The 19189-nt window shown below is 23.8% G+C and overlaps 1 protein-coding gene across 5 annotated transcripts in view; it reads right to left on the reverse strand.

Moving 5' to 3' along the window:
• LOC107162221 (vanin-like protein 1) overlaps window positions 1-19189 on the reverse strand; it is a 35083-nt gene that overhangs the window by 5520 nt on the left and 10374 nt on the right. For 2 of the 5 annotated variants that reach the window (XM_015509023.2, XM_015509024.2), the window contains exons 2-3: window positions 3104-3182; window positions 82-252 (exon numbers count right to left, since the gene is read on the reverse strand). In XM_015509023.2, the coding sequence (XP_015364509.1) occupies window positions 82-252; window positions 3104-3182 (250 nt within the window). Of the gene's footprint in view, window positions 1-81; window positions 253-3103; window positions 3350-19189 lie in introns of those variants that run through there. The other 3 variants (XM_089215619.1, XM_015509026.2, XM_015509022.2) reach the window with 2 other exon arrangements.

Below are 19189 nucleotides of genomic sequence, written 5' to 3' on the forward strand. Positions count from 1 at the left end.
GACAACTGTCGTATTGATAATTAATTATTTGATTCTATTTTCTTATTTATACGTCCACTTTAAAGTTTAAACTTTACTTACATATTGACTAGCATGGTGAATAATATCCTCATAAATTGGTAAATTGTTCTGCATTGACTGCAAAGGATTGGAACCCAAATTTGGGTGGTACTCAACGACAGCCGCAATGTAATATTGGCTGTCATAACCTTTGTTTTTAGTCGTCTCATTTCCGCTAACCATTAGTGTCAGCTTTAAAAATATACATACAAATTATTACAATTACAATTAAAAAATAAAATATTATCATACAGATGTTGTCGTTTATTATAATCATGGATAATGTTAATAATATTATACAGTCATCTATGATTATAAAGGTATATATTTCACTTATAATATTAATATGTAGGTAGTTATTATTTTGATTAATTCAAAATTGAGAACAAGCAAATATAAATCTAGAGTAAAAATGTCCAAAGGAAAATATCCGGGTTTAAAGTTACTTAAAATAAACTGTATTTGGCAAACTTGTTTAGAATAAAAAAATAAGATAAATGTACAGATGAAATATTTTATTATAATGCATACATAACAAAAATGTATTTACCTAAAACATAGATTTTAATAACATATACGCAATTAACATGCTTTTTTTAAGCAAAGCAAAAAGTAAAATATTTAGTAATAATAAAAATTGTCTTTACCAAATATTTTATTATAACATTTTAAATACAATATCTTGTTAAAAAAAAAGAAAAAAGAAGAAGCAGTTAATCAATACAAATATGTCATATTATTTAAAATGCAATATGGCCAATGATATATTTTTTTTTTAATTGCCCATACTTTATTCATATTTTTATTATATTTTTATACTCTACACACATTTTTTATTTTGAAGTTTTCCAATTTAACTAAATAATACAAATTAATAAACAAATTTATGTTCCCCTTTTATTGTATTTCGATAATCTTATATTTTTAAGTGGCGGCTTTTTTGATGTCAGATAATTTCACCACAGACATATTTATCATAGACAATTTTGTAGGTCATCAAAAAATACAGTTGCCGGAAATTGAGACACGGTGCTTATTTAAACATTATACAATCAGCACCTAACATATTAGTGAATTAGGAATGTACTATAAACTATAAAAATATAATATTTACAACATACACGTCTATATTATATTATAATAATATATTTTCTGACCTCTCTGCATAATGAGGGGAACACTTTCATATTTTATGGATACAATTTTTTGCTACTGGACGAATGGGTATCAACAGTGCGTGCGTGTGTGTTGTTTAAATTAAGTGATAAAAATTAATGAAAAACGAAAACCTACCTAATAATTTAGTATTTTATGAAACAATGGAGTTTTATGATAATATACGAGTAAAAGGTATGATATTTTTCATTGGGCAACGAGAAATGATTCTTGATTTCGAAAACAAATTGTGTAAATTATCAAAGAGACAGGTTGGCATTAAATATGCATTAATATGTGATCAACATCTCGGTTTGTAGAAGCAGAGTAATGTTATCATTAAGATTTATAAACAAAAAATAATTTAAAAAAATATGGTTGCGTCATTAGTCTAATATTTCGTCAAAAGTCAGAATTTAGGGGATCTTTAAAAAAAATGAAATTTGTATAAACACGTATATTTGTAGATTTAGTGAAAATATTTATTTATATATTTTTTGAAGAAGATTATAACAGCACAGGTATGTGTAGATTATTGATGATAGTGATAGGTTAGGTCATGTTATTAACTGTCCCAGAGGTGATCATAATAATAATTGTCAATTGATGGTAATATATATCACATTATTACAAGGTTTGGCAGTAACAAGTTACATATTGTAACAAATTTACGTAACCATGAGTTACATTTGTAACTTGAATGAAAGTTATTTCTTTTTTATGAACAGTTTTTTTTTATATCATAGTCCATGACTATAGGTAATATTTTTATTTATTTTCAGTTTTCATTTTTTATTAATATTATTAATAATATAAAAAAATTACAGAGATAATTATTAGAGTTAGTGCCCTAAGTGGCTAAGTGGTAAAATAAAAGTAGGGAGACTGTTTACTTTTATAATTTTATACTGGGAATATAAACATTTTGCTTATAATTTTCCTCTTACTTTGTAGTTTGCTCATAATATACATTGTACAACAATTTAAAGTTTTAAATACATTCATGTTTTTTAGAAAAGTACTTACAGAAATTAATATGCTATTTATAATTTCAATATAAATCATGTTTATTTGTAAATGTTTCGATTTTATCGATCAATTAATAATCTTTATTCTTTCATAATATTTAAATAATGATAAAATATAATATGTAATATGGTCCTTATAATATGCAAGTAAAATTTATTAAAAACAGTAAATTAACATCTTTTAAAAAAAAATTTAAGTAACTTTTCATAATGCATTATACTTTTTTCTTCAATATTTTACTATGAAAAAGTATTGCACATGATATAATATCAATCGGTATTTTATAATGAGATTCATATTCAAATATTCAATGTACCTATAGCCAGTCTTGTAAAAAACTTGAGTAAAAGAATTAATGGTATGTTTGTTAACCCGGAACCGAAAGTTGAAAAGTGACCTTTTTTCATTCAACGGGTGGTAAAGTGGGAATCCCAAAAAGTTCCAGGTGGTAATTATTTTAAATACTTTCTTAGTAGATATCTTTACTTAAAATCAAATATTCATTTTCAATTACTTATTCTATTTTCTATTATTTAAAATAAAAATAATAAAAATAATAATATATATATTTATAAATCTGACCGTAAAATTTTAACTTCAATATTGTTTTCAGCACGTATGTTTAAGTACAACTAAATACGTTTAAAAAAAAAATTGTGTCTTAAAAAACAGAAATATACCAAAATGAGTATCTGTGTCTATGCTTGCATACTTAAAAAAATATATATATCTTAAAAGACTGAATGTTCTAAATATTTTTATATAGGTACCTATCTCAATCTCTACATATTTGTTTTGATGGAATGAATTATGATGAATTATGTGAATTACGTATAAATACTAAATAGTATACACTTACCAAGCTTATTAATGTAATGAATAGTAAAGCCAAAATCATAATGTAGTTGGATAATAATTTCATAATTATATTTTTGATTCTAAAACATATTAATAATACACTCATTGTCAAACTTCCCATATTTAATTTATACCAAAATTCTAAAGTGTAATATATTGATTGAATGCAAGAAATAATGAACCAAAGTTAAAGTGTTCGGACGTGTATTTTAACACATCGCCATAGACGTTATAATACCTAATAGAAATACAAAACTAATATGTTATTCTTAGATGTTCGAAAGTCTCTCTTTAATACAATATATTTATACCTATTATACTGTAAAAATACTGATAAAAATTAAAGAAAATAATTCAGACATGATAAGGAAGTATGAGGAAGAGGAATAGCGTGTTCGTTGTGTATTTGTACTATGTAGATTGTAGATAGATACTAAAAAAATGTAGTTATGTTTATAAAAAATTGATATGGTTTAAAATGTATTTAACATTCCATTATATAAATACTATTACATATACATATAATGTGTGGCTTTGTACAAAAATAATTAATAACATGTATTGTTCGGGAAAATAAAATCTTAAAATATAGGTATACATGGAAAAATATATAATAATATGTCATTTATGTAAAATAAATCATATTTATTATAAACAAATTATAGTTTTATATTTTTATTAAAAAAATTGTATGTATAATATTAATAGGTATGTAAATATAGGTATTTAATAACTACATTTTTTAATAACATAATTAAATAACCATCTACTAAGTAAACGATATTAATATATTATATTTATTTAACCGAAGTGCCTTCGCTGGTTGGTTCTTCCCTCAAGATATTCAAGCTCATTAATTATAATTTTTTTTAAAAAAACCATAATTTATGCTTATTGTACTTTTTTTTTATGTACAGAATGTATAATTTCTAGATTAAAAAAAAAAAAAAATAAAAAAAAATATTTATTTAAAATAATGTTACCATTGTTTTTTTGGGATCCATTTCCTAATGGTAAGTAGTATTTGCATATTGTAGATATAGTTAACAATACGAATTAAGGATTACATTTAGATTTTAAAGCACAGCAACACAAATTTAATTTAAAAAAAATGTTACTACTGTGATTCCGTAAACAAGTTTAAAGTCTATATAATAAATATATTTTAATTAGTATAATAGTATCTAAATGAATATTATTTTATATAATCAATAATAAAAATCAATGATGAACTTTGGGTTGTGTTTTTTTTATACTTAAAATATCCGATAACTGATAAGATATAACGTACAGTTATATATTATACACAAATAAATGCTATATATAGGTATTTATTAGTTATTTCTTATATACCTACATGGCTACATGGGAGCCTATTGGCTATTGGTCTATAATATAAATAATATCTATATGTGTAACTGTGTGTATGTGATCTGTGTTTTTCTTATAAATTATAATATGTAAGCTCACAGTAAACGAATTAAAATATTGTCAATAATTCAATCTGTTGTATTATATTCAATCGCAAATCGGTCTATGACGCGGGAAAAAAGCATCAGCAGCTTATGCTTATCAATTAAAAATGTTTAATTACTGCATGTATGCACAGTTCAAAATATAACAGACATCATGTATATTATATAAAAAACTATACACGTGTATTTTTTTTATCTGGCGTTTGTAATAAATAATAATTAACAGCAGTGTTCAAGTTACACTACATATAAGAATATGAATTATTGGTACTTATCCCTATATAAAGTTAATCTTTTAACATGCTCTATAATTATAAACGAAAAAAGTTCGGATTAAAATTTACTATCTATATGTATTGTAAACTATATGATATACTTTATTACAGTAGACAGTATAGTTAATGAATTTCAAGATTACCTCGTTATTGAGTATAGAATAATTGTGAAGGATGTGTTATGAACGTTTTTCCAAATATTGTCGAGAAAATTAATGGGAAAATGGGAAAAGCTGAGTACCTTTATGTTGTGTTCTAACATTTTTTCCTGTTTTACATTATTGTCAAGGTTATAATTTATTATTATTATTAATTACGATTATTACTCGCTTATGGTTACCCCTTAACGATTTAAGCCTTAAGGTAAATGGGGGCCCATGTTCGAATTGTAAAATACACGTTTTTAATAAGAAAAAACATACACATCGTAATTTGCGTGACACATGTCATGTGTAAACGCGATCTGAAAGTTCCGAGTACGTTACCTAAAATACGAGTATACGACCCATCGAAAACATACATAGAAAATAATACGTAAACGTGTAAGTTACATTTAATAAATGTACTATTATTTTATCACTTCAAAATAAGCAAAATATTTAGAAAACCCTGTTATTTTAATTTTAAATATCCAAATTTCGGATTAAAAAATTAAAATTAGAATTTAAAATGTCAATAAAAATAATTTAAAACAACTTATGGCTTATTTTCATGAACCATATATTAAGTGTTCACCAATTTTAACTTAAGTATCTGACTAAATTGTAAGAAATAAGATAGCCATCCAGTTTGAAATACTAACATTTTTAACCACAATTTGAAAAAGTGTATGTTTTGACATATAGTGTGAATATTTTAATATATCTAATTATGAAAAAATTTGTCCATATTATTTATTTTTGATATTTTTAAATCGCAATAACCTATAAAAATCATACGAATCTTCTTTTATTAAGTCAATTATATAGGTAGTTATCAAAAAAATCGCATGCCTATGAATTTTAATAGCTCGAAATTAGTTAAACATTTTGAAAATTGTATTGTTTAAAGAAGAAATTATAATTTAAGTAAAGATTAAATATATTACAGTCAAACTTGATCAATTCAAACTATTTAAACTAGAAATTATTGACACCTCAAAGTTTTTCTGATATTCATATTATGATTTTATATAATTTATTTATTATCCTTAGATAACACACAATTTCTAACCAAGTTTGACTGTACCTACTAATCTATTAAGAATGTTTTAACTCGCTTTAAGTTTCAACGCTTAAACATTTTTAATTTACAATAAAATAGTTATACCTAACCATTTAACGAAAAACGGTTATTTTGATAGGAATATTCAATTATATATCAAAATTTGAAGAAAATATTGCGTGTTTAATCTAATTTTAATTTCATATACATAGTAAAAATTATGACAATGTTTTAGATTCTCAGTGGAGCGATGAACGTATTGATTTATAATGTTGTGTTTTTTTTGTATGCCTGTGTCTGTGTGGCTGTGTACACGATAAGTTGTTGAAATAATGAATTGATTGTCAATTTTAGAAGTTTTTCCAATTGGAAAGTGAATCTAGTTGGTGCATTGGGAAGGTAAAATTTTGAAAATCTTAATAGTTTTCAAAAGCACCGGGGGGGGGGGGACTAAGGATTTTTGAGAAAATCAATTTTAGATATTGGTGTAATTCTAAAACAAATTACCGTAGACTGATCATCATTTTCACTGAATGTTTATACTGGAATTTTCTATACTAAAAATACAGTCACAATTTTTTAAAATAAAAGTTTATTAAAGTTCGAATTTTGACAAAATATGTAAAAATCACGAACATTTACAATTTATTTTGAGTTAGTCCAGGAAAAATTAGAGTATAATTCTATGATTTGGTCCCCTTACAAAAAACATCAAATTCACTGCTTAGAGAATATTCAAAATCGTTTCATACTTTTCTTAGCATTCAAATGTAATGTTGTTCGTGAGTTAAATTTACTTTACCAGACATTATTAAATTTGTTTCAAATTGATTGTTTATCAGATAGAAAAATTAAAATAGATTTAATATGTTTATTTAACTTGTAAATGGTTACACTGATTGTCCAGAACTCTTAAGTTTCCTCAATTTTAACGTTCTTCAGCGCAGAACTAGGTCTACTTATATTTTATATTTTTTATATAGGCTCTCAAAGAAAAAATTATTCATTATCCTCACCTATAAACATAATTATTTCATTAGCGAACGATAGCATCGATTTATTTGATTTTACTTCCTTGGAATCTCTTAATAATATTATGTAAATAGATTTATATGTTTTTAATGTATTTTATAGGTATTATTATTATTATTATTATTATTATTGTATTGTTGTAATTATTATTATTGTTACTATCATTTATATTATTAATATTATTTTCAATATTGTACTATTATATATTATATTGTACTTGGATCTTACGATCAGTTAGAATTTAAATTAAATTAAATTAAACATGGTTTTTTTAATAGTTATTTTATATTCAAATTTAGATGAAATTACCTAGGTATTAAATAACCAAAAATAAATATTTTAGCTATACTATTGTAATTTAAAAATATTATTCGTGGGTAATCGAAAATTCTAAAGTATACTTTATATTCTAACATTAATAGTTAGTGTCATTAATGACTTATATTAATAATTTATAATAAATTGTGTATATTATATTTACTATGAAGAACTGAGTGAGTCGTGTGCTTAATGAACCTGATTTGATTCATTTGGGATTTATTTTATAGGTATCTACATTTTTTTGTTTTAGATTCTGAACGGAGTGATGAATGTATTGATTTTACAATGATGTTTGTTTTTTTTTTTGTCTGTGTGCAGCATAACTAGTCGAAATAATGCTTCAATTTCAATTTTTGGAGGCGGTTTCCGATGGAAAAGTGCAAGGCTGGGCAAGTTAATGATTTTTTTTAACTCAGTTAAGTTAAGTTAAATTAAAATCTAAATCAAGTTAATTGTTAAAAGTTAATTCAAAATGTTCCATCAATTGAATTAAGTTAAGAGTTAACCAAAATTTAATATTAACTTTTTAACTCAAGTTAAGTTAAAAAAAGTTTCTTGTTTGCTTATAGATAAAATTAAAATAATCGGTACCTAAAATTTTTCATGTTATTAGACCAAAGAACTATTACTATTTTATGTGTGCAAAAGCTAACAGTACACATTTTGTTAGCATATACTTATAACCTTATAAAATGTGTACCTACCAGCAATTTGTATTCCTACAATAGTTCACAAAATTAAATTAAATTAACTTAACTTGTTTAAATGTAAAATTAACTCAAGTTAATTAAAAGTTAATTCAAAAGCTCCTAAAGTTATTAATTAAGTTAGTAAACATAAAAAAAAAAATAACTTATTAAGTTAAAAAGTTAAATTAACTTAACTTTAACTTATTAACGCGTTAATGCCCAGCCTTGGAAAAGTGAATATTCTTGGTGCAATATAGAGGTCAAAAATAGACATTTTCCAACAGTTTTCAAAAAAATCGATTTTTTTAAATGGTTGTAATTCAAAAACTAATCACTGTAAATACTTGAAATTTTCACCAAATGTTTATGTTAGTGTTATCTATATATAGTTTAATTTTTTTTTTGAAGTGTTGGTAAAAAAATTTTGGATGACCAAAAAAACTTGAAAATTTAATACAAGGTTCCTTATGAGTTGTTGTTTCTATAGTAGCTAAAAAAAAATTAAAAATCGTTAGTCACAATTTTTTTTTATAAGAGCTTATAGTTCAAATGTTTATGAAATGTGTCGAAAACGCGAAAATTTGAAAGTAATTGTGAAGTTGAAAAATCATAAAAATTTTTGTGTGCATAACTAAAAATGAAAAATACAACACTAAGTTTTCCGTAAGTTTTCCTTTAAGTATCTATTGAGAAAACTCGATGCATCATTATAGGAAAAATTTTAAGTGCGTTTGAATTTTAAATTTTTACGAAATACCGTAACGATAACGATTTATCCTGAAACGATTTGAAATATTTGTTATTATTCAAAAAGTATAAGTCGTAGATACTTGATTATTTAACCAGTTATTTAGATTGGTTATTTTCTTTACATGATTTAATTTTCAAAATATTTTGAATTTTTTAAAGATATTTATAGACAACTGAAATTTTCAATTTTTCTGAACATTTTTTTTTTTAAGTGTCGATAAAATTGTTGGCCTAATAAAAATACTTGAAAATTTAACACAAAGTTCCTCATAAGTTATTCTTATAGTGATTAAAAAATTATAAAAATACATAGGCACAATTATTTTTTATTAGCATTTATGGTTTAAATATTGACTTAATACGTAAAAATTACGGCAATGGTCAAATTATCTTAGATAGAAATTCATAAAAGTTTTTCTTTTTAAATCTAAGATTTGAAAATTTAATATAAGGCTCCTATCATATTTTTACAATAGCAGTTGAAAAATAAAAGAAATATAAATGCACATTTTTTTTTTTTAAAGCATTCAAAATTTGAATTTTGAATCTGTGGAAAATGCGAAAATTTGCAAGTAATTTTGAAGTTTAAAAATCATAAAATTTTTTGTGTTTATAACTAAGGATTAAAAATACAACACTACGTTTTCCGTAAGTTTTTCTTCAAGTAACTACAGAGAAAACTCAAAGCATCATGATAGGAAAAATTTTAAGTGTGTTTGAACTTTAAATTTTTACGAAATAGCTTAATGATAACGATTTAACTAACCAGATATTTATATATCTATGATAATATAAGGTATTATGAATTATGATAACTAAATGCAATGTTTTTGGAAAACTTGATTAACCATGACTTATGCAAAATGCGTCCTAATTGAAAAATAAAATATTTGTTTCAAAATAGAATATATGACAATATTTAAATATAATATATCCTAGACTGACAAATCATCTTCGTTCAGAATCGTTTTTCGTATACAATGTTACATATCATTGAATTCAAATTTAATAAAACATCCATTACAGTAGGTAACCCATTTTTAAACTACTTTACAGCAGAGTGACATCTATTTACCCGCTTATTTAAATATTTTTTTGTTGCTGTAAGAAAAAATTATGATGTATTTTTTCTTATATATAAATATAACTATATAACAATATAACTATATATATATATATATAATATGACTATTGACTATACTAACAAATGTTGTGATTATAGTGGTGATTATATGATATTCAGTTTTATTAACATTGAAAATTTTAATACCTACCTAAATTACGTTTTAGATGGTTGTTTTTATTAAAATATAAACTATAATAGGTATAGAAAAGAATCAACATTTTATAAAATATTTATCATTATTATCAATTTGTATAATATTATAATACGTGTTGATATAATATATCATTGCAGTATTATATTAAATTAAGTTATCGGAAATCAGGAAATCTGAGTATTAACATAGTCCGGTAGATAACCTACCTACTCTGACCACTGCACGGCTCTGATTTTGGTGAATAATGATTACCTACATAATTGTATATGATTACAAAGAACAGATGATACTTAAAATATTATAATTTTAGCAAATACTTGTATCAACATATTGCACAATGCAGATTAACTGAGGTAGTAGAGTAGGTATTTCTCACCAAGTTTAATGTGTATTTCTTAATTTAATTTACAATTTATTTATTGGTTAATATGTAGTAATGGTAAATAAATATTAATTTAATCTTAATTTACAAATTGTTTTGGTCTCAATAGATTGTATTTTATTGTAACTTAAATAAAGGTAATTTAGAGATGATGAATTGATGAGTAAAAAATCTATACCTATCTAGACCTAATAGAAGTTAATTTAGTTACTTAGCACAAAAATGGCCTTCAAGAAGTTACTTCCTAAAAACCACCGACTCTTAAATGATTTATTAGGTATACTTACTATAATGTATTACCTACATAATAAATAATAATCATTTAGGTACTCTAAAGACAAGTTGTCTGTATGACAAAGTATAATACCTAGAAGTAAAGGCGTTAAATAAATTGCATTTTCTGTTTTGAAATGTATTGAAAATAGCCTTGAAATTAAAAAAATTGACGAGTTATTTTTTTTTTTTAAGTAGCATTATAATTCAGTTTACAAAATTAAGTATAAGATACAATTGTAGTCCAAAAATGTTTTAATTTTTTTATCTTCAAATTTATTTTAGAGTTAGTGTAAATTGTTAGTTGAATTTTCGAAAATAAATAATGAATTAATATTTAATTATGTATCTCTAATGTTCTTAGTATATGAACCTGATAGTAAAGCAATAAATAATAATGAATCATTAAGTTTTGTTAGGTATACCAATTAAAAATGATCAAATAAATCAATCACACCTGCCTACTTAATAATCTCGCTAAACATTTTATTTGTGTTAAAATTTTTTACACCCATTTCCCAAGGGAATATGTATATTGTATATGGACTATATATATTGTGTATACAATAATATATGTTATTCACCAAACATCATCTCCCATTATCCAACTGTAAATTTATTCAAAATTTTAGTTTTGAAATTCTCAAGGATTTTTGAAAATATTATCAAATAATATTCTTTTATACCAATCAAGTCATGTGACAATACTAATTTATTTTTTCAAATGAGAATAACTCTTTTTTTTTTCGTAAATTGTTAAGCAAATGATTATTTTGCAAATGCCAATGTATCTAAATCAAAATTCGGACGAGTAGGTAACTTATAAGTTATTTAAGTTAATGTAAATAGTAACGATACTATATAGTACCATGATAAAAAGTTTATTGGAACTTTTGAAGATATGGTGGCTATGATGGTTTGAATAATAATAGTTATTAATACTAATTTATTAGGTAAAATTTTATAATTTGTAAAAATTGTCCATGTACTAGATTTAATTTTACATCTAATTTATATTTATTTAAAACCATTTTTAAAAACAGTTAGTATATTATACATTTTAATAACTGATAAATCAAAAACAATTTGTTCGAATTTTTAATTATAGACATTAACGTGTTCAAAAAAATATATAGCAAAAAAGGTTAGTTATCATTAGAAAAACATTAGCTCGATACTTGATAGTTTTCCTCTACAAAGAAAATCTTTGAAACTCCATAAAAATGTTTTTGTTAATAAGTCACCATTACAAAAACATAAAAACTAACAAAAAATCGTATATCCAGCCCAAAAACGTAATATGTTAAAAAAATGAGTTATCACCACAGGACAACAAATTGAATGGTAGGTATAGGATCAAAACACAACATTTTAAAATACGAGTATATATACGTTAAACAATCAAGGAATTCAAACTCTAAATAAATTCGTTATAAAGAAAAATGGAGGTGAGAATTTTTGGGAATTCAACCCATACCTACATACATTTATTTGAATATATGAAATATTATTATAAGTATTGTTATATTCATGTATATAATTATAGTTCTAAATAGGTATAGTTACGAAATGAAATAATAATTCGATTAATTTTGTAGAAACCAGTCATAGTGTATTTCTAAGTTAATATTTCTTGGGGCTAGAATATTTTATAATAACATATTATACAGAGATATCCGAACAATAATATAACAATATTCACAATATTTTGACGGCTACCAAATTATTATGAAAACATTGAAACAATACACTGACACTACGGATACAATATTGCCAATATGGGTGTTAACAATTGTGACTTTAATGTTTAATACTAGAAATAAAACTTCAAACGATCGGGTGATGTGTTTCGTTATCGTTTTCATGATGATTACAATTAATGTCGATAATAATTATACAAGAGCTACATTTATGCAGGCGCAAGCTCTCGTGATGCCCGCCCCTGGGAGCCGCGAGCCGCGACGCACAGTTTGAAATTTGAATACCTTTGATATAATACATAAAATTATTTTCAAATTATGCCTGAATAATGATAACTTAAATATTATATGCAGTATAGGTAATGTTGATAAATAAATGATTGTATAACAAAATATATTATTTAATATATTACTAGTATACATAGGCATATTGATATGTGATATATGCATATCAATATTTAATTAATTTTGATTATAGGTACATACTACAGTAATATAGTAGGTATTTTTGTTTATTTGTTTCATTATTTTGTAAGTAGTTTAATAAAATATTTGTAGGACATAACGGCTATGTATAGTTAGTTCAGTAATCAATATCGACTACGGAATTTACAATTTACATCGCATAATCCCCTAAAAAGTGTCCTAAGCTTAAAACATATTTAATTTATTTTTCAGTATTTTCGTATCAGTAAATATAAATTCATGTTTACAGTAAAACTCAATACCTTTATCGGTTTTTATTTTCAACTGTAGTAGGTGTCTAAACAATATATAGGTATACGTACAATATTACTGTTATATTAGTTATGCATAGATTTTTATGTAAACAAATCACCTGCAGTTTGAATATAAACTTGAAAAATTAACATGTTTCAAAACACAATGGATGAAATAGAACATTTATTTTTTACATATTTTTGCATAGATTTAGTAAATAAATATTTTTAATATTTTGTATTTTAGATTCTGAGTTCAGCGATTTTTCAATGATATTTTTTTATTTACTTTTGTGTTCTGGGCCTGTAAAAATGCTTTAATATTCGAATTTGAGGGTTTGGTAGTTTCTGGTAGCAGATCAAATATAGTTGGTACTTTAAGAAGTCCGAAGTAAAAATTTGTAGTATTTTCAAAATAATCTAAAAAATAAAAAATTACAGAAAAACGGAAATATTTACGAAAAAAATTAGTTTTTAACAAAATTGATTTGGTTTTTTTTTTAATAATTAAAAAATTAACAACCAATAGAAATTGGAAATATCTATAAAAGCATTGTCTAGATATGATAATATTCAAAAATATATTGGCTTTTCTGCGCTTTTTATGGGCATTTTAAAGGCTCTACTTTTTTTTTAGTTTTTTTTTCAATTTATATACGGTAACATTTTTGTTTTGTAAACTAATAAGTTTTAATATTTAATAAAAGGTTAGCTTAGGTTAGGTTAAAATGGATAAAAATATGTAAGCATAATTGTTTAAAGTGTTTAAAATTCAAATATTTAAAAATCTGGAAAATCACGAAAAATTTGTTTATTATTTTGTCGTTCAAAATTTTGAAATTTTGAAATTTTGATACCCTATTGGGATATGACTTGAAAAGTTAAAAATTTAATCCAATATTATTATTTTTTATTGCGAAAATAATAAAAAAAAGTCTAGCATTAAGCTACCAAAAACTTATTCATGAGCGTTTAAGTTCAAATTTAAACTGTAATAGTTTTATAGGTAGGTAGTAGGTATTGAAAGTTCTTAATAAAAAAAAGCTCAAATGTTGACAATTTTTTTTATATATTATACCCTAAAACATTTTATATTATTTTATTATTGCTTAAAAAATATAGAGAAACTTTAAACATTCTATCATTAATTAGTTAATTTAGTTAATTATATAATCATTTTCTAGTTATTAGTTACCATAGAAAAAAAACAGTATACACTATAAACAGCAGGACAACTACTACTTATTATATTTTATTTGCTTATTCATAATAATGATTATTCTGTAGGTCATTTTTTGAATCCGTCGTAAATCATCGTTATGTAAGACGTCATGCGTCGTAATAAATAAGATAATATAGGTTTTTAATATCGTGGCCTTATCGGTCACGCTATATAGTCTAGTTCTAGGTGTTGTTCTTGCACTTTCCCGGTGGGCTGCAGCTAAAAATGTGTTATTAATTCTTATTTATAATAAAATTGGTATAAATATAAATTATAAAGGAATATTTTGTATTTTTGTATCATTACGCGTGAGTGTGAACAAAATCGTTTATATTAGGTGTTTAGATTTTAGATTTGGTTTGGCTAGTTGCCCCCCTCTCCCACGGTTTCAAAGTATCATCAGAAATTATTATTTATAACTCTTTTTGAATTTTCTAAGACACTGTTTTTCATAAAATATTTGTTTCATAAATCAATCAATTGAAAAACGACATTTTTGCTGAGCATAATTTTGGGATTTTTATAATTTGAAGACATTTTTGGTAAATCTTTTAAGAATAAATAAAATTTTTTATAAACTTCGCTTAAAATCCTTCGAAAAAAGAAAATAATAATAAGATATCATTTTTTTTACTAATATTTCTAAAAAATATTAGGCAATATCACACAATAATGAAATATAATATTATCGATGTGCTAATAAGCTGAAAACTATAGGTAGAGTTTCTTAAGTTCAATGTAACGTTCTTAATTCATTAAAGTTAATTTCTTACTTGTTTTTATTTCATTGTTGTGTGTTGTTTTATGATTTTGTAATATTTACTTCGCTATTGATTGTTTATAATAGAAACTTAAAGAAAGAAAAAAAGACTAATGAGTTGTACTGAGAAAATCAGAGGAAGGAAGGAAACTTAGAAAAATCAAGTTATAGATGTTTAAAGATCAATGTTTGTGACTCCGTTATGGAATAGCTGTAGAAAATAGTAGAAAATAACCAATAAGTAAGGTTGGGGAAGTTAATAAAACAAGTTAACTGTGACAAGTTAAGTTAGATAAATTAAATGTCTTCAGTTAAAATTAAAAAAGGAAAAATTTAACTTGATAAGCTTAAAGTTAAGATGGAAATTAAAATAAACTTACTCAGTTAAAAAAAGTCAACTTTTTTCAAGCTACAATATTTTTAAGTTATGAACTGCCTTAGTGTTTAGATGTACACACAAATGTACCAAAACATTGGCCAAAATTCAGATTATTATAAGAAAATACATGGATGAAATTGAAAAAGAGTTAAAAAGTTAAGTTGCAACAGTACAAATTTTAATTAAATAAGTTGATAAGTTTAAAACAAAAATAATTAACTTGTTAAAAAGTTTTAAAAAATAAATTTTTTGAAAAGTTAATGGTCTATAAATGAGACTTTTAACAAATATTAATAATTGACCTTCACTAGATAATATTTAAGTAATAAATTACACTCTGTACCTAGTGTACCTACATAAAAATATAAGATGAATAATTTTACATATTGAATCTTAAGATGTCTTGAGTGAATTGAAGTTGAATAGAGGGTGCCACTACCGTTTATTAAAACTTTGGTACCATATTAATTTTAGATTCTGAACGAAGTGATGAATGTATTGATTTTACAATGATGTGTGTTTTTTTTTGTGTCTGTGTACAGCATAACTAGTCGAAATAATGCTTCAATTTCAAACTTTGGAGGTGGTTTCCGATGTAAAAGTAAATATCTTTGGTGCATTATAGAAGTCAAAAGTAAACATTTTCCAACAGTTTTCAAAAAAATCGAGAAAAGCAACAAAAAAAAGCGGGTAAGTCGTGTATGTCGCTCAGCTGTACAGTAGGTTACAAGTGGGTTACTGTAATGGATGGAATTAAATTTGAATCCAATGATATTATATCATTGTATACGAAAAACGATTCTGAGCGAAGACGATTTATCTGTCTAGGATATATTATAGATTATTAAAAATTTTCAAATCTTAGATTTAAAAAGAAAATTTTTTATGAATTTCTAGTTTGAAATGATTTGCGAATTTTCGTGATTTTTACATATGTTGTCAAAATTCAAACTTTGAATGCTTGTAAAAAAACAATTGTGACTACGCATTTCTTTTATTTTTCAATTTTTATTGTAAAAATATATTTTGAGCCTTGTGTTAAATTTTCAAATCTTAGGTATAAAAAGAAAATTTTTTATGAATTTCTAGCTTAAAATAATTTCTGTATTTTCGTGATTTTTACATAATATGTTGTCAAAACTCAAACTTTGAATGCTTAAAAAAAAATTGTGACTATGTATTCCTTTTATTTTGCAACTGCTATTGTAAAAATATGTTAGGAGCCTTGTATTAAATTTTCAAATCTTAGAATTAAAAAGAAAAACTTTTATGAATTTCTATCTAAGATAATTTGAACATTGCCGTAATTTTTATGTATTTAGTCAAAATTTGAACTTTAAATGCTTATAAAAAAAAATCGTGCCTACGAATTTTTAACATTTTTTAACTGCAATTGTTAAAATGTGTTAGAAGCCTTGTATTAAATTTTCAAGCTTTTCTTTTGAACAAATAAATTTTTATCGATATTTATAGGAAAAAAAACTAAAAAAAGTTGAAAAATTAAAATGTCAGCAAACAGCTCAAAACAAATCTAAATATTTTGAAAATTTTATCAAATATATAAAATGCCTATATAAACATTCAGTCAAAATTTCAAGTATCTGTGATAATTTGTTTTAGAGTTACACCAAAATAAGGAAATCGCTAAAAGTGAAAATCCAATGTTGTAAAAATTTAAATTTAAAATGCTCATAAAAATTTAATTTGAATTTCCGGTGGAATTTTTATTTGTGATAAAGATTGAATAACTTGTAAGGAATCTTGTATTAAACTTTTAAATCTTAGATATTTCTAGCTTAAAATAATTTGTGAATTTTCGTGATTTTTACGTATTTTGTCAAAATTCAAACTTTGAATGCTTGTAAAAAAAAAATTGTGACTATGAATTTATTTTATTTTTCAACTGCTATTGTTAAAATGTGTTAGAAGTCATATAATAAATTTTCAAGCTTTTCTTCCGAACAAATACATTTTTATCGATATTTATAGAAAAAAAAACTAAAAAGTTGAAAAATTAAAATGTCAGTAAACAGCTCAATACAAATCTAAATATTTTGAAAATTGCATGGTGTATAGAATATACTTATATAAACATTCGGTGAAAATTTCATGTATCTATGGTCATTTATTTTAAAGTTACATCAAAAACCAAAATCGATTTTGTCGAAAAATGAGTGTGAGTAAAATTTCCCGTTTTTCCTTTAATTTTTAGTTTGTTTTTCTTGATTATTTAGAAAAGTATTAAAATTCTTTTACTTTTGACCCCCCAAAGTACTAACTAGATTCACTTTCTGATCGAACGAGGTAGTGAAGTGAAAAATCGAAACATTTTTACTGCCCCAAAACGTGATGACAGACACACAAAAAAAAAAACACATCATGGTAAAATCAATACTTTCATCGCTCCACTCAGAATATAAAATGACAAAAAAACGGGAATTTTTACGCAAAACCAGTTTTAGAACGAATCGATTTTTATATATGGTTATAATTTAAAAACTAATCACTATAAATACTTGAAATTTTCATTAAATGTTTATGTTAGTGATATCTATATACAGTTTAATTTTCAAAAAATTTTGACTTTTTTTGAATTATTTATAGACCACTGAAATTATCGATTTTTATTCCTAAACTTCGATTATAGTTCAAATTTTTACGAAATCTGTCGAAAACGTGAAAATTTGCAAGTAATTTTGAAGTTGAAAAATCATAAAATTTTTTGTGTTTATAACTAAAGATTGAAAATACTACACTAAGTTTTCCATAAGTTTTTCTTCAAGTAGCTATAGAGAAAACTCGAAGCATCATTATAGAAAAAATTTTAAGTGCTTTTAAATTTTAAATTTTTACGAATTAGCGTAACGATAACGATTTTAAATATTTATTATTATTCAAAAAATATAAGTCGTAGATACTTGAAAATTTTACCAGTTATTTAGATTGGTATTTTCTTTACATGATTTAATTTTCAAAATATTTTGACTTTTTTTGAGATATTTATAGACAAATGAATTTTTCAATTTTTCTGAAATTTTTTTTTGAAGTGTCGATAAAATTTTTTTGGCCCTATCAAAAGTTCCTCATAAGTTATTATTATAGTGCTTAAAAAATTATAAGAATACATAGGCACAATTTTTTTTGTTAGCATTTGAAGTTCAAATATTGACTTAATACGTAAAAATTACATTAAAATTATCTTAGATAGAAATTCATAAAAGTTTTTCTTTTTAAATCTAAGATTTGAAAATTTAATACAAGGCTCCTATCATATTTTTACAATAGCAGTTGAAAAATAAAAGAAATATATATGCACAATTTTTTTTTAAAAGCATTCAAAATTTGAATTTTGATAACATACGTAAAAATCACGAAAATTCGCAAATTATTTTAAGCTAGAAATACATAAACAATTTTCTTTTTAAATCTAAGATTTGAAAATTTTTAATAATTTATATTATATCCTAGACAGATAAACCGTCTCCGTTCAGAATCATTTTTCGTATACAATGATACCTATCATTGCATTCAAATTTAACTTACCAGAGGTCCACCCCACCCCCTAATGTACAGCAGAGCGACATCCACTTACCCGCTTTTTTTTATATTTTGTGATGACAAAATGCT

Source organism: Diuraphis noxia, unplaced genomic scaffold (assembly GCF_037042655.1).
Source record: "Diuraphis noxia isolate RWA-SAM2 unplaced genomic scaffold, SU_Dnox_SAM2 contig0001, whole genome shotgun sequence".
Taxonomy (NCBI): domain Eukaryota; kingdom Metazoa; phylum Arthropoda; class Insecta; order Hemiptera; family Aphididae; genus Diuraphis; species Diuraphis noxia.